General features: G+C 41.8%; 2 protein-coding genes across 4 annotated transcripts in view; both read right to left on the bottom strand.

Moving 5' to 3' along the window:
• The window catches only part of rab32a (RAB32a, member RAS oncogene family), a 43,762-nt gene extending 35,028 nt beyond the window's left edge, over positions 1-8,734 (bottom strand). The window contains exon 1 of the mRNA XM_063001159.1: positions 8,378-8,734. Within this exon, the coding sequence (XP_062857229.1) occupies positions 8,378-8,591 (214 nt within the window). The 5' untranslated portion in view covers positions 8,592-8,734. The remainder of the gene's footprint in view (positions 1-8,377) is intronic.
• Positions 8,735-16,882: 8,148 nt separating this feature from the next.
• Positions 16,883-24,518, bottom strand: part of grm1a (glutamate receptor, metabotropic 1a) — a 48,982-nt gene continuing 41,346 nt past the window's right edge. For 2 of the 3 annotated variants that reach the window (XM_063001157.1, XM_063001156.1), the window contains exon 9: positions 16,883-17,609. In XM_063001157.1, the coding sequence (XP_062857227.1) occupies positions 16,883-17,609 (727 nt within the window). The remainder of the gene's footprint in view (positions 17,610-24,518) is intronic. The other variant, XM_063001158.1, reaches the window with a different exon arrangement.

Genomic DNA, 24,518 nt, shown 5'->3' with positions numbered 1-24,518 from the left:
TAGCATGTTAAATATCTGGACCAGTCGGCGACAGTACAAGGTCGTTGTTGTCACATTTTTTCGTTTCAAAATTGTCCACACATTCTCTATAGGGGACAGGTCAGGACTGCAGGCAGGCCAGTCCAGTACTTGTACCCTCTTCCTCCGCAGCCATGCCTTTGTAACATGTGCAGCATTTACATTGTCTTGTTGAAAAATGCATGGACGTCCCTGGAAAAGACGACGTCTTGAGGGCAGAATGTGTTGCTCTAAGATCTCAATGTACTTTTCTGCATTATTGCTGACATCACAGAAATGTAAATGACCTTTGCCAAGGGCACTGACACAGCCCCATACCATGACAGACCCTGGCTTTTGGACTTGTTGCTGATAACAGTCTGGTTGGTCATCTTTCATTTTTTCCAAAATAGACCTGGAATGCTGATTCATCTAACCACAATACATGTTTCCACTGTGTGATGGTCCATCCTAGATGCCTCATAGCCCAGAGAAGTCGACACCACTTCTGGAGATGGTTAACATAAGGCTTCTCTTTTGCACAGTAAAGTTTTAAGTGGTATTTGTGCATGTAACTCTGTATTGTAGTGCTTGATAAAGGTTTGCCAAAGTAATCCCTCACCCATGTGGTTATATCAGCTATTGTTGAGTGGCGGTTCTTGATGCAGTGCCGTCTGAGGGATCGAAGATCACGGGCGTTCAGCTTAAGCTTGCGTCCTTGGCCTTTACACACTGAAATTCCTCCTGATTCCTTGAATGGTTTAATGATATTATGCACTGTAGAGGGAGAAACATGCAAATCCCTTCTAATCTTTCTTTGAGGTACATTGTTTTTAAACGTCTCAACCATCTTTGCTCATCAAAGACTCAGAATCACATAATTATTTAGGATATAGTTTTTCATCTCATTACTAGCCCTAAATTGCCCCCGTCCCAACTTCTTTTGGAATGTGTTGCAGGTCTGAAATGCAGGAATGGAGGTATATAAAAAAATGAAATAAAGTTGAGCAGACAAAATGTAAATGTAAGGAACTCTGTATTTTGATTTTATTTGCATTTTCCATACTGTCCCAACTTTTTTCTGATTTGTTGTTGTAGTTTTACAGATGTATAGACATGTTTAAACTGAGATACATGTATACATGTATTTTTGATAGTTATGTAATTGTGGGAATTTCCTTTAACAGATTGAAGGAAGTATTGACTCACTGAATTTCCCCTAGTGCACTTAGACAAAAAGAAAACAAAACCCAATTCTCTTGACATGATATTAAATCAAAACCATACACATGCCCTGTCAGGTCTTCTTAGAAACAATGTGCTTCATCATGTCCTAGAACACAAACTGTGACGTTTGCAGTACAGATTGTCAGCCTTGAAAGTTAAACTGCAATTCTGAGGCAACGTTATTAAGATTTATGAAGCACAGTATTCTGAGTGGGTGGCAAAGAGAGACATAAGCAGCACAGTCACAGTCTCTCATCACTTAAGAGCAATTTCACAGAATATTGGTACATTAAAACACAAATGAATACTAAATACACCTATTTTTTAGATGTCCATGTGCTCTCATTCCAATTATAGATTCAAACTGAGGTGTTTAAATGTACACTCTACTCAACAATCTGATTAAAATCTCCGTTCACATGCACGCTACAAGTGATCCGATCCAAAATGACATGTATGTGTAGAGTACCACTTAGTGTACATGTTACCATGACCACGACCATCGCACGAGTCCAGTCAGAGTAGGTTTTCACTTGGTGTGTTTGTTTATTTAATAATATCGCTGCGGGACTTTCCGCTAGCCCCCAAGAACTCCCAAGTTCGAACCTCAGCTCTGCTACCCGTCGACTGGGCGCCATTTAGCGGGCATAATCGGCAGTGCCTGTAGCAGACAGAATTGCCCATTAAAGTCTGCCGGGTGGAAAAAAGACCGGACTAAGAAAGTGCGTGGGGTCTTCGACGCTGTGTCAGGACCCTGGTTAGTAGCCAGAGGCACCTGTACAGAAAGTGCAGGAGCATGGAGATCAGTGCACGGCTCTCTGTGCACGGAAAGCTGGGAGTTCAGAATCTCAGCGCTGGTGGGCTAGTGGAATATCCCGAATTCACCGAATGTGTGGGCAAATAAGAAGGGGTCAGTGGACTGCGCACGTGTCAGAGGGAGCGAATGGCAGGCAAAAATACCCGCCTTGGACACAACAGGAGTCTCCAGCAGCGGAAGACGAGCTGACTACGCTGAATAGGTAGAAAAGGGGAACAGTGCATAAACAAAATAGCGAAAATTATACATACATAACATTACATACATAACCATACATACATACATACATACATACATACATACATACATACATACATACATACATACATACATACATACATACATACATACATACATACATACATACATACATACATACATACATACATACATACATACAGTGTATCACAAAAGTGAGTACACCCCTCACATTTCTGCAGATATTTAAGTATATCTTTTCATGGGACAACACTGACAAAATGACACTTTGACACAATGAAAAGTAGTCTGTGTGCAGCTTATATAACAGTGTAAATTTATTCTTCCCTCAAAATAATTCAATATACAGCCATTAATGTCTAAACCACCGGCAACAAAAGTGAGTACACCCCTTAGTGAAAGTTCCTGAAGTGTCAATATTTTGTGTGGCCACCATTATTTCCCAGAACTGCCTTAACTCTCCTGGGCATGGAGTTTACCAGAGCTTCACAGGTTGCCACTGGAATGCTTTTCCACTCCTCCATGACGACATCACGGAGCTGGCGGATATTCGAGACTTTGCGCTCCTCCACCTTCCACTTGAGGATGCCCCAAAGATGTTACATTGGGTTTAGGTCTGGAGACATGCTTGGCCAGTCCATCACCTTTACCCTCAGCCTCTTCAATAAAGCAGTGGTTGTCTTAGAGGTGTGTTTGGGGTCATTATCATGCTGGAACACTGCCCTGCGACCCAGTTTCCGGAGGGAGGGGATCATGCTCTGCTTCAGTATTTTACAGTACATATTGGAGTTCATGTGTCCCTCAATGAAATGTAACTCCCCAACACCTGCTGCACTCATGCAGCCCCAGACCATGGCATTCCCACCACCATGCTTGACTGTAGGCATGACACACTTATCTTTGTACTCCTCACCTGATTGCCGCCACACATGCTTGAGACCATCTGAACCAAACAAATTAATCTTGGTCTCATCAGACCATAGGACATGGTTCCAGTAATCCATGTCCTTTGTTGACATGTCTTCAGCAAACTGTTTGCGGGCTTTCTTGTGTAGAGACTTCAGAAGAGGCTTCCTTCTGGGGTGACAGCCATGCAGACCAATTTGATGTAGTGTGCGGCGTATGGTCTGAGCACTGACAGGCTGACCCCCCACCTTTTCAATCTCTGCAGCAATGCTGACAGCACTCCTGCGCCTATCTTTCAAAGACAGCAGTTGGATGTGACGCTGAGCACGTGCACTCAGCTTCTTTGGACGACCAACGCGAGGTCTGTTCTGAGTGGACCCTGCTCTTTTAAAACGCTGGATGATCTTGGCCACTGTGCTGCAGCTCAGTTTCAGGGTGTTGGCAATCTTCTTGTAGCCTTGGCCATCTTCATGTAGCGCAACAATTCGTCTTTTAAGATCCTCAGAGAGTTCTTTGCCATGAGGTGCCATGTTGGAACTTTCAGTGACCAGTATGAGAGAGTGTGAGAGCTGTACTACTAAATTGAACACACCTGCTCCCTATGCACACCTGAGACCTAGTAACACTAACAAATCACATTACATTTTGGAGGGAAAATGACAAGCAGTGCTCAATTTGGACATTTAGGGGTGTAGTCTCTTAGGGGTGTACTCACTTTTGTTGCCGGTGGTTTAGACATTAATGGCTGTATATTGAGTTATTTTGAGGGAAGAATAAATTTACACTGTTATATAAGCTGCACACAGACTACTTTTCATTGTGTCAAAGTGTCATTTTGTCAGTGTTGTCCCATGAAAAGATATACTTAAATATCTGCAGAAATGTGAGGGGTGTACTCACTTTTGTGATACACTGTACATACATACATACATACATACATACATACATTATGGCAAGCCAAACAGGAAATATATAGCAAACACTGATATATATGGAATGATACTTGATTGATATAAATAAAATAAAAACTGATATATATGGAATAAAAATTATATATATGGAATGAAACTTGAAACTACATATAAAATGAAACTTGATATATATAAAATGAAAACTGATATATATATATAAAATGAGTATTCATTCCATATATATCGAGTTTTGTTTTATATATACAGTGCCTAGCAAAAGTATTCAGCCCCCTTGAACTTTTCAACCTTTTGCCACATTTCAGGCTTCAAACATAAAGATATGAAATTGTAATTTTTTGTGAAGAATCAACAACAAGTGCGACACAATCGTGAAGTGGAACGAAATTTATTGGATATTTTAAACTTTTTGTAGAAATAAAAAACTAAAAAGTGGGGCGTGCAATATTATTCGGCCCCTTTACTTTCAGCGCAGCAAACTCACTCCAGAAGTTCAGTGAGGATCTCTGAATGATCCAATGTTGACCTAAATGACTGATGGTGATAAATAGAATCCACCTGTGTGTAATCAAGTCTCCGTATAAATGCACCTGCTCTGTGATAGTCTCAGAGTTCTGTTTAAAGCGCAGAGAGCATCATGAAGACCAAGGAATACACCAGGCAGGTCCGAGATACTGTTGTGGAGAAGTTTAAAGCCGGATTTGGATACAAAAAGATTTCCCAAGCTTTAAACATCTCAAGGAGCACTGTGCAAGCGATCATATTGAAATGGAAGGAGTATCAGACCACTGCAAATCTACCAAGACCCGGCCGTCCCTCTAAACTTTCAGCTCAAACAAGGAGAAGACTGATCAGAGATGCAGCCAAGAGGCCCATGATCACTCTGAATGAACTGCAGAGATCTACAGCTGAGGTGGGAGACTCTGTCCATAGGACACAATCAGTCGTACACTGCACAAATCTGGCCTTTATGGAAGAGTGGCAAGAAGAAAGCCATTTCTCAAAGATATCCATACAAATTCTCGTTTAAAGTTTGCCACAAGCCACCTGGGAGACACACCAAGCATGTGGAAGAAGGTGCTCTGGTCAGATGAAACCAAAATCGAACTTTTTGGCCACAATGCAAAACGTTATGTTTGGCGTAAAAGCAACACAGCTCATCACCCTGAACACACCATCCCCACTGTCAAACATGGTGGTGGCAGCATCATGGTTTGGGCCTGCTTTTCTTCAGCAGGGACAGGGAAGATGGTTAAAATTGATGGGAAGATGGATGGAGCCAAATACAGGACCATTCTGGAAGAAAACCTGTTGGAGTCTGCAAAAGACCTGAGACTGGGACGGAGATTTATCTTCCAACAAGACAATGATCCAAAACATAAAGCAAAATCTACAATGGAATGGTTCACAAATAAACGTATCCAGGTGTTAGAATGGCCAAGTCAAAGTCCAGACCTGAATCCCATCGAGAATCTGTGGAAAGAGCTGAAAACTGCTGTTCACAAACGCTCTCCATCCAACCTCACTGAGCTCGAGCTGTTTTGCAAGGAAGAATGGGCAAAAATTTCAGTCTCTCGATGTGCAAAACTGATAGAGACATACCCCAAGCGACTTGCAGCTGTAATCGCAGCAAAAGGTGGTGCTACAAAGTATTAACGCAAGGGGGCTGAATAATATTGCACGCCCCACTTTTCAGTTTTTTATTTTAAAAAAAAGTTTAAAATATCCAATAAATTTCGTTCCACTTCACGATTGTGTCCCACTTGTTGTTGATTCTTCACAAAAAATTACAATTTCATATCGTTATGTTTGAAGCCTGAAATGTGGCAAAAGGTTGAAAAGTTCAAGGGGGCCGAATACTTTTGCTAGGCACTGTATATATATATATATATATATATATATATATATATATATATATATATATATATATATATATATATACTGTATATATATATATAATGAAACTCGATATATATGGAATGGAATGTATATCAGTTTTCATTCCATATATATCAGTTTCATTTTATATCGGTTTTCATTCCATATATATCAGTTTCATTCCAAATATATCGAGTTTCATTTAATATATATCAGTGTTTGCTAGTATTTCCTGTTTGGCTTGCCATAATATATATATAGCGCAGCGGTAAAAACACATGCTGAAACACCAAAGCTGGGATCTTGAATACATCGTATCAAGTCTCAGCTCTGCCTGCCGGCTGGGCTGAGCAACCACATAAACAACAATTGGCCTGTTATTCAGATAGGGGTGAGATATTAAGCTGGATAGGGACTCTCTCATTGAAACCAATTGAGCATCTGTGGGACCACCTCGATCGTCTTGTTCGCTCTATGGATCCTCCCCCACACACCCTCCAGCAGCTGTGGGATGCCCTGCAGTCAGCATACCTGTAACAACCTACCAGGACCTTATTGAGTCACTCCCAGTCTGTCTAACTGCTGTCCGTGCTGCACACGGCGGTTACTCTGGATATTAGCTGGTGGTCAAGCTGATTGTACACTTTTGTGCCTAAATATACATAATATACCAATGCAAACAGCAGGTTTATATCATGTTGAAGTTTGTTTGAACTTCCCACTACACTGGAATGCTGATGTACAAAGAACAAAGGCTCCTTACTTTTGGCCCATTTGCAGCCTACGTCACATTGCATTATGGCCCACATTTCTGTCATACTGCACTGTAAGGCCGGTAAGGCTGGTTTTTGGTTGCTGTTGCAAAAAAAGTTAAGAACCACTTCCATAAAAGATACCAGTGTAATGCCTAGTTCACACTACACGATTTTTGCCCTGATTTTTGCTCACCGACTGGTGAGCCGAGGAGAGATATCTAGCATGTTGAATATCTGGATCAGTCGGTTGCGACTGGCAATGAGTGTGGTGGGGGGGATAATATAGTGTCTATCAGAATACATCGGCACACACAAGCTTAACAATGTTTGTGAACTTATGGTCCACGCCAAACCATAATACCAACACTGCATTACAAAAAAATATTTATTAACCTCCAACTCGCTATAGAACAAAACAATCCCTACTGGTCGCGTTGCCAAATCCACTCAGATTCATTTATTTTTCTCTTAGATTTTACACTGCACATTAGCGCACAAACAGCTTTGATCGCTCGCTACTTGTTGACGTGCATTTTTGGACGTGGTATCATTAAACCCCTCGTCACTTCTCGCATTTGTTTTCCTGACAAAACGTAGTTTGGGAAACCAGAGAATCTCGTCTGCGATTCCAGTTATTAATAGATGGTGTAGTGTGAAACCCCCTATCGCCGATCAGTCGTGTTGTGGGAAAGCCCCACCGACTTGAAAGACTCCCGATTACAAGAGATCCAATTGTGTAGTGTGAAATGTACAGCGACCTGACGACTTGAAAAGTCGTGTAGTGTGAACTTGGCATTATACAAAGTATAATGGTGCCTAGATCTGTCACAGTGCATGATATAAGGGTTTCAAAACTTTGAAACCAACAGACCAGAAACCTCCTGTTGAGCAGCCGAGGGCGACAGTGGCAGGAAAACTCCCTTAAAATAACAGGAAGAAACCTTGAGAGCAGGGGTCCGCAACCACCGGGCCACACAGAAAGAATAAATAATTAGAGACGCTACATTAGCCATGAAAACACAGCTTTTATTTCCAACACACGGATGTTTATCATCTCATATCACCCCCAGGTGGGAGCAGCGTCTCATCTCAGTACAGTTATTCTATTTTAAGTCCCTCCGCACCCGCCGGTCCGTGGAATTATATTTTATATGAAACCGGTCCGTGGTGCAAAAAAGGTTGGGAAGTTCTGCCTTAGAGGAAGCAGCCTCAGCAGGGAGGATAGAGTGGATTGGAACACAGCCTGTACTGATGTGCATTAATATAAGGACACTGTGTAATACAATAATGTAAATGTCATTTCCGTCTGGACGCGGCACTTTGGTCTGTAATAAAAACAATTTAATTTAGCTAAAACAAGAGTGTTAGGGTGTAAATTTTCCACTGTGTGATAACTGGGCATACCACAATTTCACAGTATAACAGTTTTAAGAAAACATTTAACAGTAACAGTTAAACACCACCTAAATAATACCTGCTCTGTAGTGGTCCGGGGACTGTCTGTTGACTGTAGTTAACAGATTGACTACAGTCAGTAATTGTAGAACTACAAAGTGCTTCTATATGGTAAGTTTTTCAGGATGAACTGGGAAGCTTGGATCAGGTCATATTGCAATCAACATCAGTATCAGTATCATTATGTGTCTTACCTGCAATGTCCCATAACTGGAGTCTTACTAACGTTTTGCTGTCCCAGTTGAGCACTTTCAGGGCGAAGTCTACTCCGATGGTGGCTCTGTAATGCTGGGAGAAGAGCTGATGGACGTATCGTTTAATGATGCTGGTCTTTCCAACACCCAGCTCCCCGATCACTAAAACTTTAAACAAGTACTCCTTACACTCCGACACGGAGCCTCCAGCCATCCTGCTTCACAACACTAACTGTTCAAATAAGGAAAGATCTGACTACTTGACTACTTTCGAGACGCACTTCCCTTTTCTTTTATTTTCTTTTATTTTTGCTTTTTCACATTCAAATTCAATGCGAGAAGTAAAACGTTTACAAGACCACAATCTGCGTGCTTGCACTCGGGACTGAGTTATAAAACAAAACTAATAAACCACAGCGCAGTCTGTCCGTCTCTCCTCCTACCACGCAACCACCTGATAAGTCACAGGACCCGGAAAGTATGTGCGCCGAGAAAACTTCACGGTTTAATTTCAAATAGCGTTGTCTGTACTATCTGTGTGCACTATCGAGGTTATGAAATAATGAAATACACACCCTACTTAGCTCACTTTATATCTGAGTGTCAGCCGTTTGGGTTTGGCCTTGGCTTGGGTTTAAATCTTTGTTAATGTGATTTGTGCGCGAGGGAATTTAAACTCGTTAAGTTACTTTTGTATTTTGATTATTTGATATTTAGATGTTTAATTTATTCATATGCACCCTAAATAGGTACTATTATACATTTAAAGTAATATATGTAGTATAACAAATTGTTAAATATGTTATATTTGAAATTAACGTTCCAAAGCGTGTCCCAAAACTAAACACTTTAAATCCTGTTAAACTACTGTTACTTTGAACAAAATATACCATTATATAATTATTATTATTATACTATTATTATTATTAGCAGACATCCCAAGTTGCAAAAACTCATTTAAGTGAGGTACCCTGTACAACTAGATGATGATTTGTGTTCCTTACATAGTGCACTAGATAGTGTATTACATAATTCATTATGTTCCCTACATAGTGCACTAGATAATGTATTACATAATTCATTATGTTCCCTACATAGTGCACTAGATAGTGCATTACATAATTCATTATGTTCCCTACATAGTGCACTAAATTGTATATCAGATAACAGATTTATGTTCCCTACATAGTGCACTACATAGTATTTTAGATATGAATTTATGTTCCCTACGTAGTGTACTAGATAGTGAATTAGACAATTGGTTTATGTTACTTACACAGTGCACTAGATAGTATAACTAGATGATGATTTGTGTTCCTTACATAGTACACTAGATAGTGTATAGCATAATTCATTTTGTTCCCTACACACAGATAACAGATTTATGTTCCCTACATAGTGCACTAGATAGTGTACTAGATAATAGACTTATGTTTCTTACATAATGCTTTAGGTAGCGTATTGGTTAACGGATTTAGGTTTCCTACATAGTGCACTAAATTGTATATCAGAGAGCGGATTTATGTTCCCTACATAGTGCACTAGATAGTGTATTAGATAACGCATTCATGTTCACTACATAGTGCACTAGATAGTGTATTACATAATTTATTATGTTCCCTACATAGTGCACTAAATTGTATATCAGATAACGGATTTATGTTCCCTACATAGTGCACTAGATGGTATATTAGAAAAGAATTTATGTTCCTTACTTAGTGCACTAGATAGTGTACTAGATAATAGACTTATGTTTCTTACATAATGCTTTAGGTAGCGTATTGGTTAACGGATTTAGGTTCCCTACATAGTGCACTAAATTGTATATCAGATAACGGATTTATGTTCCCTACATAGTGCACTAGATAGTATTTTAGATATGAATTTATGTTCCCTACGTAGTGCATTAGATAGTGAATTAGACAATTGGTTTATGTTCCCTACACAGTGCACTAGATATTGTGTTAGATAGTGTATTATGTAATGCATTCATGTTTACTACATAGTGTACTAGAACGTATAACTGGATGATGATTTGTGTTCCTAACATAGTGCACTAGATAGTGTATTACATAATTCATTATGTTCCCTACATAGTGCACTAGATTGTATATTCGATCATAGATTTATGTTCCCTACATAGCGCACTAGATTGTATATCAGATCACGGATTTAATACGCGATCGAGGAATAAAGTCTGTGTCGCCTGCGTGCGCGTGCGTGTGTGTGTGCGCGCTCTTGGCTGCTCGTTCTAGATTCCGTGAGATTTTATCTGACTTGCGGGCACCAGGGAGCCGCAATGTATATGCGGGAGACTCCCCGAACTTCCGGGAGACTTGGGATGTCTGCATTAAAATCACCTCCTTGTTTCAACACTCACTGTCCATCTAGTTCTACAATTACTGACTGTAGTCCATCTGTTTCTCTGCATACTTTTTTAGCCTGCTTTCACAGGACCACCGCAAAGCAGGTATTATTTTGGTGGTGGATCATTCTCAGCACTGCACTGACACTGACATGGTGTTGGTGTGTTAGTGTGTGTTGTGCTGGTATGAGTGGATAAGACACCTCACTGTCACTGCTGGACTGAGAATAGTCCACCAACCAAAAACATCCAGCCATCAGCCTCCCGTGGGCAGCGTCCTGTGACCACTGATGAATGTCTCAAAGACGACCAACTCAAACAGCAGCAATAGATGAGCGATCGTCTCTGACTTTACATCTACAAGGTGGACCAACTAGGTAGGAGTGTCTAATAGAGTGGACAGTGAGTGGACACGGTATTTAAAAACTCCAGCAGCGCTGCTGTGTCTGATCCACTCATACCAGCACAACACACACTAACACACCACCACCATGTCATTGTAACTGCAGGGCTGAGAATGATCCACCACCTAAATGATATCTGCTCTGTGGGGGTCCTGACCATTGAAGAACAGAATGAAAGAGCATAAAGTGATTTTGATAAGGGTTCAGATTGATATTTCCAGTGAGCTGGGTTGAAGTTTCTCTTGAAGCAAGAGGTACTCACAGACAGCCACGAGTACCCACCGACAGTGAACCAAAAATGGACATGACACAAACCACTATCAGACTGTTGAGCAGCAAGAGTCATTGGAACCAGAGGGCATAATGGTTATAGCATCTGTAATGAAAAAACAGAGGGGCAACTGGGTCGATCGGTCAGATAAATCCCGTTTTTTCCCAGATCATGTGGGCGTCCAGGCATGTGTGTATCATTTTCCCGTAGGAGAAATTGCACCAAGATGCACTGCAGGATGATCCATGTTGCAGTGCACAGAAACCAAATGATCTGCTGTTAATAGCCTGGTTTCTTCTACGTTAACATTCATTATTTCACACGGTTATATCGAACACAGTCTTGGACAATTTAGTGTCTCCAATTCACCTCACTTGCATGTCTTTGGACTGTAGGAGGAAACCGGAGCTCCCGGACACGGGGAGATCATGCACTGCTCCTTAAGTGATGACTTTGAACCTCCCACAACAGTCATTTGTTGCATTGTTCCAGTTTGAATCTAGAAAAAACTCTAACTTTTTATCACTTGGAATAAAAATAGTGGTGGCCATGAGCAGGGCGTTTGGCTTTAAAGAAAATGTTATTGGAAGTGTTTTAACCCTATTTTAGTCCTTTAAAGTCTTCACTGCCTATGGTGTAGAGGGTGTGCACTATACTAAATATTATTACCATACATTGCACCCCAAATTACAGCAACACTTGGGACTAATGGTGGTCCCATCTAATAATTTGAATAGCAGATAGGATTGTAGCTCACATTCACTGTATCAGCTCCCGGCTGTAAAAGTAATCTGTTGTTCTTGTTTTATATGGATAGCACTGTTGCCTCACAGCAAGAAGGTCCTGGGTTCGATCCCCAGGTGGAGCGTTCCGGGTTCTTTCTCTCTGTGTCTGCGTGGGTTTCCTCCAGGAGCTTTGGTTTCCTTCCACAGTCCAAGTACATGCAAGTGAGGTGAATTAGAGATACGAAATTGTCCATGATTGCGTTTGACATTAAAAACTTGATGAATCTTGTGGAACAATTAACTACCGTCTCTTTCATGAATGTAACCAAGGTGTGTAAAACATGACGGTAAAATCCTAATAAAGAAATAATAATCTACATAACCACAATTAGCCATTCATGAGAAATATTTTAAACATCAAGGGGGATTTCATACACTATATTGCCAAAAGTATTCGCTCGTCTGCCTTCACACGCATATGAACTTGAGTGACGTCCCATTCTTAATCCATAGGGTTTAATATGATGTCGGCCCACTTTTTGCAGCTATAACAGCTTCAACTCTTCTGGGAAGGCTTTCCACAAGTCTGCACGCCTAGGTACCTATACCTGTGGCCATGGAAGTGATCGGAACACCTGAATTCAATTATTTGGATGGGTGAGTGAATACTTTTGGCGATATACTGTAGTGTATGATAAGTTATCATCTCTATATTTAACACACAGACCTATCTACCAGTGAGCTTTGCTATGATAAGAGAAAGATGAAACTGGACTAATGCAAATATTTAAGAACACATTCTTTTAATACAAAACCTTTATTTTACAGCATGATTTGTCCTGGCAAAAAAGGGGGAAAATCCCTATTTTTAGCTTTGATCATGTTGGCATGTAATACCCCATGTCAGTTACTTTACATTAAAGAAATGAGAAACAGCTTACACAAAAGATTTAAGAACAATTTGCGCTACTTAGTACAATACTTAATGTTAGCTAAATCATAGGTTTTAAAGTTGCATTCTAATAGTAATATAAATTAGTAAAATTAGTTGAAGCTGTAAATTTATAATCCTACACAACAACCACTTTTAAATGCTATAATTTACCACTAGAAGCAACTACTCATAAAGCTTAAAATTGAGAACAATTTAAAGATTACTCATGATTAGAAATAAATGATCTGAAGACATTTCAGATACACACAGTAGTAGTATACAGTACATCCCTTGTTACAAAGAGGGACTCATAAGACGCGTCTAAAACTTAGAAATCCTTCACATTCATTAGATATAAACATTTAGCAGAAATACAAAGACACCATCTGTGTGGAAAAAACAATAGATGGCTGAAAAGTATACAAACATTTAAAAAAACGTCCCCTTTCGCAAGGATGAATATTCCTATGAGACGAAAAATAGACTCCAGAGGAACAGCGAAACTGCTCTGGTTTTTCTAATGACCTTGGCAGTACAAGGGGAGATAAATCTTCATTTCGACTAAAATAGTACTTTAACTACTTGGTTAAAAATACAATCTGCATAAGTCCCCAAGCATGTGCTAAAATTAACGTTACACTCAGATCGCTGTCAGAAATGCAGGTGCACAGACTGACCTGTCTACAGAAAAGGAAGAGAGACTCTGCATTGACGTGTGTAACATGAAATCACTTTATCAAACCAGATGTTTCGTATATGTTAAGTGTTTGTATTGGCAGCTGTATTTTGGATTTCATTGCTATAATTGATGTACTACTGTTATGAGCTTCTATCTCAGAATCTTAAAAGGAATGGTAACATATTCAAATATTTGTAAGATTAGCTCTCTACCCTACTAAACAAATGCTCAGATGAAAATAATACCTCATTGTGTGGTCAAGGTACCAACCACGATTTGTTTAATGCATTTTCTCCCCATTTTCCTCCCGATTTAGCGCACTCAATTTTGTCCTCCACTGCTGAGAGATACCAGATTGCATACGAGGAGAGCACGTCGCTGTACACGCCTCTTCCGACACGTGTACAGCCCTCCTCTTCTCGCCCATGCATCCTGCACGGGCGTCTCTTCCGCCAATCAGGGTCCTTACACAGCGTATGAAGACCCACACATAGTCCGGCCCCCACCCTGCAGATACGGTGGCCAATTAGTATCTGCTGCAGGCACTGCCAATTATGCCCGCTAGATGGCGCCCAGCCGACCGGAGGCAACACCGAGTTTCGAACTGAGGAGTTCAGAAACTCTGTGCTGGTGTGCAAGCGGAATATCCCGCTGCGCCACCTGGGCGCCTGATCCAATACTTTATTATTACATTTCCCAGACTGCCTTGAGTTGTTTCGTTAATATTTTACAAGATGACGGCACACAGCACTTGAAGTTGACGTGAAATGTTATAAATGTATGAAGTATTTTCCTGTATTATACCAAAACGACCGAGAAAAATATTTATATTTCTGACAGGTTTGTTCTAATTTAACAAAAATACTATTGAGTTTTAAGTTTTAAGTTATTTCTTTCAAAATTAACAATATCTCAACTTGTTCTGTAATTATCTGTGCAAGAAGCAAAGCCACAGCTTTGAAATAATACATGTGGTTGGAAAAAATGTCTAAACCAGAATTTAGTTTCAAGTTTAAACTTGTAGAACTTCAAATATAGAATGTTTACACTTTGAAATGTCTGTGGACCAATACTGATATCACACTGTTGATAATATACACCGACTAGGCATAACATTATGACCACTGACAGGTGAAGTGAATAACACTGATTATCTCTTCATCACAACACCTGTTAGTGGGTGGGATATATTAGGCAGCAAGTGAACATTTTATCCTTAACGTTGATGTGTTACAAGCAGGAAAAATGAACAAGCGTAAGGATTTGAGCGAGTTTGACAGGGGCCAAATTGTGATGGCTAGATGACTGGGTCAGAGCATCTCCAAAACTGCAGCTCTTGTGGGGTGTTCCCGGTCTGCAGTGGTCATTCTATCAAAAGTGGTCCAAGGAAGGAACAGTGGTAAACCGGCGACAGGCTCATTGATGCACGTGGGGAGTGAAGGCTGGCCCGTGTGGTACGATCCAACAGACGAGCTACTGTAGCTCAAATCGCAGTAGAAGTTAATGCTGGTTCTGATAGAAAGGTGTCAGAATACACAGTGCATCACAGTTTGTTGAGTATGGGGCTGCATAGCCGCAGACCAGTCAGGGTGCCCATGCTTACCCCTGTCCAGCGCCGAAAGCACCAACAGTGGGCACGTGAGCATCGGAACTGGACCACGGAGCAATGGAAGAAGGTGGCCTGGTCTGATGAATCACTTTTTCTTTTATATCACATGGCACCAGGATGCTCTATGGGAAGAAGGCAAGCCGGCGGAGGCAGTGTGATGCTTTGGGCAATGTTCTGCTGGGAAACCTTGGGTCCTGCCATCCATGTGGATGTTACTTTGACACGTACTACCTGCCTAAGCATTGTTGCAGACCATGTACACCCTTTCATGGAAACGGTATTCCCTGATGACTGTGGCATCTTTTAGCAGGATAATGCGCCCTGCCACAAAGCAAAAGTGGTTCAGGAATGGTTTGAGGAGCACAACAACGAGTTTGAGGTATTGACTTGTGCTGGACAAACAAGTCCGGCACCTCACAACTTAGAGGAGTTAAAGGATCTGCTGCTGACTTCTTGGTGCCAGATACCACAGCACACCTTCAGACTCTAGTGGAGTCCATGCCTCGACGGGTCAGGGCTGTCTTGAAAGCAAAAGGGGGACCAACATAATATTAGGAAGGTGGCAGCAATGCTATGCCTGATCGGTGTATGCAGCAAGTAAAAAAAGCTGAACTGAAGTAATCAAACAAATCTGTTACTATTTCTTAAGAGATTATATAGATTATTATAGATTGCTAACATCTTATGTAGGAAAGGCCACATACAACTACTAACTTTAGCTAGAAGGTTAAGTCACCTGGACAACGGTAATGTTGTGGATTAGTGGTTAACGTACTAGACTCTTAATGAAGAAGTTTAAGCCTTAAAACATTAATTGTCCTTAATTGTGAGTTGATTGGTCAGTATTTTGTCTTAATTGTAAGAAGCTTTGACTAAAGCATCTGCCAAATGCCTAAACGTTAACGTAGTGAGTTCCTCGCTAGCCGATTAACTTTGATTAAATCTTCTGTGGAGATGATTTGATCATTCAAAACAGAATCAGCCATGTGATGAAGTTAGTTCTCTCTGGCTTTTTATCAAATAATAAATGTAGGGGTCATGAATAGCCAAACGTTCTCTTTCAACCACTCTTTGTGGTACTTTGTGGATCTATTATTCTTGAAGGTTGTGACCTTGACTACAGCTTTGCTGTGAATGCCTACCCAACTCTGTGTATTATATGCTTCTATGCACTCTATTCGTCAGCGATAAGTAATAACATCAGGCTACACAGTCCATAAACGCACAGAGCCACAGTCAGAGTTTCTATATTGTGGTCCATGTTCGTAAAGACAGTGATACTGAAGATACTGAAGCAGCGAACTGGTATTTGTTCTCTTAGTCTGACGTTAATCCGTGTATGCCAGAGGGTCCTGGCACAGCAACAAGTCTATCTGCCTTTGAGAAGACATCCCAACCAGATCTTCATTTTTTTTGCAATGTCTGTTATCTCTTAAAAAAAGTAAAGAAAATTCCAAACGTCTGTGTGAATAAAAACTAGTGGGAGCCGGCCATGATCTGCGTCCTGAGCACCCGCTCTCACAGTGTAAATGAGCTCTGTTTCGGAGCGTAGGTCATGTCCCGGGAAGCGTTTGGTTTGTTATCAAAGGCAGGGGATCCGTGTACTGACCCGGCTGAATGCGAGTCTCTGAAAGGTGAGGGTGGAGTGAGGAGGCTGAGTTTGCTTTGGGCCAACGCCTCTTCTCCACCCACCTCTTCTTCGTCCTCCTCCTGTACCGTGCTGTCGTACAGGAAGCCGTGGATGAGGTCAAGAGCCTCCATTTCGGAACCCTCATCGGACATCATCTCCCCCTGCAGGGGCAGAGGAAGCCGATTGTCTAATGGATTATAACCGGGGCTCGTTCTGTTGCCCAACATTTGATCAAAAATGCTAACGTTAGAGCTTAGAGTATCCACCTGGCCCATGTCTAGATGGTCAGCGGTACAATCCAACAGATGACCCGGTGTATAGGAGACTGTTTCCCTTCTGTCCTGTGTTGATCCTCGTAGGTTGCCGTCATCACCCTCCTCACTGAGGTTGTAGAGACCCTTGTTGGATTGAGAGTCGCTGTGGTCTGTGTCAGGAGCGAAGTCGTATTCGGGTTGCAGGGGTTGCGAGGCGTTAGTTAAGGGTCGGATGACCGCCGTCTGACTCTGGCCGACCGCTTGCCTCCTCACATGCACAGACAGTCTGTGGAACACACTCGACCCCCTCCCCTGGGGCCGGGCACCTGATTCAGACCATGACACAGACTTTCCATTAGGACTATGAACGAGACAGAGACCCAGCATTAATCCCGCGGGGAAAGGGCCAACACAGACACACAGAACAACAGCACATCAGTATATTGTCAATAGCCCAGCACAGCATCCTTCCTAATATTAAATGTACAATCATTTCTAAGGGTTAGTTGTTGTTGCATTAACTTTTAGTTGCAGAAAAAAGCTTGTGAACTCTTAAGAATTACCTGGAATTGCATTATTTTATAAAAAAAATTTGGTCTGACCTTTATCTTAAGTCATAATAACAGACACTGTGGCTTGACAACTCACCAATTATTGTACTTCGTATGTCTTTATTAAAGACATTAATTATGATTAACACTCCAGGCTCAGTAAAACTAACATACTGAAGTGTTTTTTAATGACTGGAGTGCTTAAGAAGGGCATTGCTGACACCTTTTAAAGGACTAAGATGAGTTATTGGTAACATAATGCCATGTAGTGACATCATGCAGCATGTTTTTAGTAAGTCAAAGAAAGACACTCCTTGATAGTTTGCTTATGATTTTGTTACCCTATTATACTAAGAACTAGAACAGTGATTAGAATCAATGCTTGGGCAGATTAAGATGAACTAAAAGGACTGGAGGTCTGGGACTGGAGTTGGATTGAGTCACAGAGACACCATGGGTGTGTTCGAAAACCTAGTGAGCTCTCTACATAGACAGCATTTTACAGCATCCTAGGCACGCTCCTGAAAAGGAGGCTGTACGAATTCTTAGATACCTTAAAATGCTATCTACTAAGGCACCTTAAATCTAACAGTATTTTGACAGAATAACGAGGGAGCATCCGATGCTGCCTTAGCGGTGAAGGCAATCCCAGCATTCAGTGCGGCACAACTTTTCTCATAAAAAAATAACAAATATGGTGGATGGTGCGGCGCAACGAATGGAGTTATTTTCACCCGTAAATAATTATTATTGATTTTTAATTTGTATAAACTTGTGCAATTGTCATTTCTTTGCAAATTTGGGCTTGTCAGCGAATTTAACCGTTTTCGGTTCATGGAGGGAGATGTTAGATGACATGCTAGCATGTTGTGCCACCTCATCCCATTGGTTTGAATGGCATGAGGCTAACTGTGTTATCTTAGTAAGTGAAAACGGATGGAATCGCTGTCATAGTGCGTTCGAATAAACTGTTGTCTAAGTATACGTTTGAATAACCTGCCTTATAAGTCAATGACTTATTTGAATCCTCTCTACTTAGGCAGCTGCCTATGTAGGCAGTAAGACAGCAAGGCAGCTCACTAGGTTTTCAAACACACCCCATGTCTGAAGCTGTTTCAGAAACACAGATCTAGGTGGCTCTTTTTTAGGAGACCCCAGCATAGGGTGGCCACATTCATATTCACAAAAAGGAGGACCTTACACCCCCAAAAGGAGGACGTCATACCAGGAACAGGGGGGCATGATACTGCAACACACAGAATGAAACCATAACCCATATAACAGAGTTTTTGACCAATTTAAGCAATAATTTTATAACGAATTACTGTTTTACTCACCAAATGTTGGCATTTTTACAGCGTTCCTGAGCATGAGAGCTGACTAATTGACTCAGGTAGAGGTGTATGCAGAACAGAGCGAGCGGGTGAAATTCAACCACCCAATCACAGACTAGCATTTAGAGGGCGGACCTTCTGCTGGCCAATCGCAGAAGGTCCGCCCACAATAGGTAGTACTATAGGCAGTCAAATGAGGCTGTTAAACCAATGAAATACAAAGCATTTGTTTTGACATGTACCTGAGCCAATGACAGATAATATTGATCATAAATGTAACCAGTGAACTGGTAATCAGGACTGGCAGCTGAAAAACCGGATTGTCCGACCTAAAGCCTGACAGCTGGCCACCCTACCCCAGCAACAACATTTACTTAGACATAAAATCCTAGAGCTTGTTTAGTTTATTTCTGCCTCTAATGTTATAGAGTGCCTTTATTTGTCATATATACAGTGTATCACAAAAGTGAGTACACCCCTCACATTTCTGCAAATATTTCATTATATCTGTTCATGGGACAACACTATAGACATGAAACTTGGATATAACTTAGAGTAGTCAGTGTACAACTTGTATAGCAGTGTAGATTTACTGTCTTCTGAAAATAACTCAACACACAGCCATTAATGTCTAAATAGCTGGCAACATAAGTGAGTACACCCCACAGTGAACATGTCCAAATTGTGCCCAAATGTGTCGTTGTCCCTCCCTGGTGTCATGTGTCAAGGTCCCAGGTGTAAATGGGGAGCAGGGCTGTTAAATCTGGTGTTTTGGGTACAATTCTCTCATACTGGCCACTGGATATTCAACATGGCACCTCATGGCAAATAACTCTCTGAGGATGTGAGAAATAGAATTGTTGCTCTCCACAAAGATGGCCTGGGCTATAAAAAGATTGCTAACACCCTGAAACTGAGCTACAGCATGGTGGCCAAGGTCTTACAGCGGTTTTCCAGGACAGGTTCCACTCGGAACAGGCTTCGCCAGGGTCGACCAAAGAAGTTGAGTCCACGTGTTCGGCGTCATATCCAGAGGTTGGCTTTAAAAAATAGACACATGAGTGCTGCCAGCATTGCTGCAGAGGTTGAAGACGTGGGAGGTCAGCCTGTCAGTGCTCAGACCATACGCCGCACACTGCATCAACTCGGTCTGCATGGTCGTCATCCCAGAAGGAAGCTGACGCACAAGAAAGCCCGCAAACAGTTTGCTGAAGACAAGCAGTCCAAGAACATGGATTACTGGAATGCCCTGTGGTCTGACGAGACCAAGATAAACTTGTTTGGCTCAGATGGTGTCCAGCATGTGTGGCGGCGCCCTGGTGAGAAGTACCAAGACAACTGTATCTTGCCTACAGTCAAGCATGGTGGTGGTAGCATCATGGTCTTGGGCTGCATGAGTGTTGCTGGCACTGGGGAGCTGCAGTTCATTGAGGGAAACATGAATTCCAACATGTACTGTGACATTCTGAAACAGAGCATGATCCCCTCCCTTCGAAAACTGGGCCTCATGGCAGTTTTCCAACAGGATAACGACCCCAAACACAACCTCCAAGATGACAACTTCCTTGCTGAGGAAGCTGAAGGTAAAGGTGATGGACTAAACCCATTTAGCACCTGTGGCGCATCTTCAAGTGGAAGGTGGAGGAGTTCAAGGTGTCTAACATCCACCAGCTCCGTGATGTCATCATGGAGGAGTGGAAGAGGATTCCAGTAGCAACCTGTGCAGCTCTGGTGAATTCCATGCCCAGGAGGGTTAAGGCAGTGCTGGATAATAATGGTGGTCACACAAAATATTGACACTTTGGGCGCAATTTGGACATGTTCACTGTGGGGTGTACTCACTTATGTTGCCAGCCATTTAGACATTAATGGCTGTGTGTTGAGTTATTTTCAGAAGACAGTAAATCTACACTGCTATACAAGTTGTACACTGACTACTCTAAGTTATATCCAAGTTTTATGTCTATAGTGTTGTCCCATGAAAAGATATAATAAAATATTTGCAGAAATGTGAGGGGTGTACTCACTTTTGTGATACACTGTACATATACAGGTTTACAATTACAATTAAATTCTTTCTTTGCATATCCCACCTTGTTTGATAGCTGGGGTCAGAGCGCAGGGTCAAATGTTATAAATATTCTAGTTTTTTCTATCATAATTATGGGTTCATTTATTCAAATTGTATAAGGCTTAATGACCTGTCCAAACTCGAAAAGTCCAAAATCTGCATCTCAACTTCAAATTTGATTTGATATTGTTAAAGTGTTCTAGTCAGACTAGAAAGGCCACAGAAAAGAATTTGGGTGGAATTTTAAGAATATGTTTTAAGAACACAAACAGACTAAAGAAATTGGAGCACCTGGCATACACTGTCGAGTCACATTATTACGACCACCTTCCACTTTCAACGGCTGTGGAAGCGTTATGATCTGGGGAAAGTTTTGTGGCATTCTCTGAGCCCATGCATCCATGTGTAAGGCACTTTCAAACAGTTTGGGTATGAATCCATCCTTGCAGATCATGTCACACAGCTAGAAATGTCCAACATTGGTTGGAAGAGCATGACCAAGACTTCCAAGTATTCCCCAGACTTGAACCCAATTGAGCATCTGTAGGACCACCTTGATCGTCGTGTTTGCTCTATGGATCCTTCCCCACGCACCCTTCAGCAGCTGTGGGATGCACTGCAGTCAGCATGGCTCCAGATACCCGTGACAACCTACCAGGACCTTATTAAGTCACCCCCAGCTCGTCCCCCAGCTGCTGTCTGTGCTGCACACAGCGGTTACTCTGGATATTAGGTGGTGGTCGTAATAATGTAACTCAACAGTGTATAAAGAAGTGATTAGCCAATACGTTTACATACTTCTTCCTGTATGGAGCAAAAGGTATAACAGTATGTTGTATGTGTTATTAGTTGAGGCAGAATAATGCCTATTATTATGACCAAAGATTAGACCTAATTAAGTCATTTTCTACAGAATTCCAGGTAATTCAGCAGAGTACACTCATTTTTTCTTGCAACTGTGTTATTTAAACAATGCATTCCAATAAAACAGGGTTAAAACATGCTTGAGACTTGGTTCATAATGGCTTGTTGGGGGAACATTATGAATGTCAGATGGCTGACTGCCATCCCCTCCCTGCACTGCTCTGTTTGCACCGTATCATGCATAAATGAACAGAGGGCTTGGTGGAATTTCCCTCAACAGTTTCAGATCCCCGTGGCACAACCCAAACCCTGCCGAGGTTTAGCACTGTGCTCAGGTGGCGCAGCGGTAAAGTACGCTAGCGCAACAGAGTTGGGGTTTCGAATACATCGTATCGAATCTCAGCTCTGCCTTTCCGACTGGGCTGGGCGGCAGCATGAACAACGATTGGCTGTTGTTCAGGGTTAGAGGCTAAGAAAGTCGGATCATAGGTGAACTGGTGAAACTGTGCCCCCTGGTGGCTGACTGATGGCGCCTGCACAGGGCTGAGGAATAATGCTGATGGGGGTGTGGCACTCCATACACAGTGCCCGTCAAGTGTATGAACTCGACTCGACTCGTGCAGGTGAAAAATGCAGTCTGTACTGACTGTACGTGCCAGAGGGGGCGTATGTCAGTTCAGAGGCGTCCTCAGTCAGCGGTGAAGGGTCGAATCAGTATAGAGGACGCAATCAGGATAATTGGACACGACTAGATTAGGGGGGGAAAATTGGGGGGAAAAAAGGTTTAGCACTGTGCTCACATCAAGCAGCGGTAATCAGTGGCGTAATCGAGTCAGGAAAGACAGTATGGCGGCAGAGAGAGGCCTCAGTTCTGAAATCTGAAAGCTTCACTTCGGTTAGAGGAAGCAGGGCAGGGACTGAAGGAGCAGCATTCTTAATAACTGGGTTAATCTTTTTTTTTTTTTTTTTTCTTTCAATAAAGACAAGGGAGGACGGAGATGGGGGAGGCGGAGAATTGGGTTAATATCAGGAGGAGGGTTACGTGGGTGGGTGGTTTGATGAAAATTAGGTTTCGGAGAAGAGCTCAGGACAGACATAGGACAGCTGTGTGGTGCCTGGTGCTAACAGAACGCTACATACATACTCCAGTTTGCGGCAAGAAGAAAAACATGGCAGAGCTAGCATCAGAGAGAAGATCACAATAGACACAAATGCTACAGTAGAACGGGCGTTATCAGTGTGAGCTAGATTTATTGTGTTGATATGGTACAATAATGGATAATAATTTACTATGTGACGGGTTTTTTCCCTTGGAACATTAGATGACAACAGCCTGAAGCACTTGACGTGGGAAATAGTATACACCGATCAGCCATAACATTAAAACCACCTCCTTGTTTCTACACACATTGTCCAGTTTATCGGCTTCACTTACCATATATGAGCACTTTGTAGTTCTACAATTACTGACTGTAGTCCATCTGTTTCTCTGCATGCTTTGTTAGCCCCCTTTCATGTTGTTCTATAATGGTCAGGACCCCCACAGGACCACAACAGAGCAGGTATTATTTAGGTGGTAGATCATTCTCAGCACTGCAGTGACACTGACTGGTATGAGTGGATCAGACACAGCAGTGCTGATGGAGTTTTTAAACACCTCACTGTCACTGCTGGACTGAGAATAGTCCACCAACCAAAAATATCCAGCCAACAGCACCCGTGGGCAGCGTACTGTGACCGTTGATGAAGGTCTAGTTAGAAGATGACCAACTTACACAGCAGCAATAGATGAGCGATCGTCTCTGAATTTACATCTACAAGATGAACCAACTAGGTAGGAGTGTCTAATAGAGTGGACAGTGAGTGGACATGGTATTTAAAAACTCCATCAGAGCTGCTGTGTCTGATCCACTCATACCAGCACAACACACACTAACACACCACCACCATGCCATTGTAACTGCAGGGCTGAGAATCATCCACCACATAAATAATACCTGCTCTGTGGTGGTTCTGTGGGGGTCCTGACCATTGAAGAACAGGGTAAAAGCAGGCTAAAAAAGTATGTAGAGAAATAGATGGACTACAGTCAGTAATTGTAGAACTACAAAGTGCTTCTATATGGTAAGTGGAGCTTATAAAATGGACAGTGAGTGTAGAAACAAAGAGGTGGTTTTAATGTTATGGCTGATCAGTGTATATGTGTATATTATTGCCAAAAATGATTGGCTGCCAGCTAACACTATAAATTCTGCTGCAGTCCAGTGTTTAAAAACATTGAACTAGAACCTTGATTGGCTTTGCATCACAATTGTCCAATGTGCAAATTTGCTCTAATTTAACCAATAGCTGTGATAGGAATAAAGTGCTAATTGTAGCTGGGTATCAATTGAGATTATACGTTTTTACCAAATCCAGCAACCTAGGTTTGACTGGTATGGGTTTTTAAA

Source organism: Trichomycterus rosablanca, chromosome 9 (genome assembly GCF_030014385.1).
Source record: "Trichomycterus rosablanca isolate fTriRos1 chromosome 9, fTriRos1.hap1, whole genome shotgun sequence".
NCBI lineage: Eukaryota > Metazoa > Chordata > Actinopteri > Siluriformes > Trichomycteridae > Trichomycterus > Trichomycterus rosablanca.
This window is presented reverse-complemented; position numbering and strand designations above follow the sequence as displayed.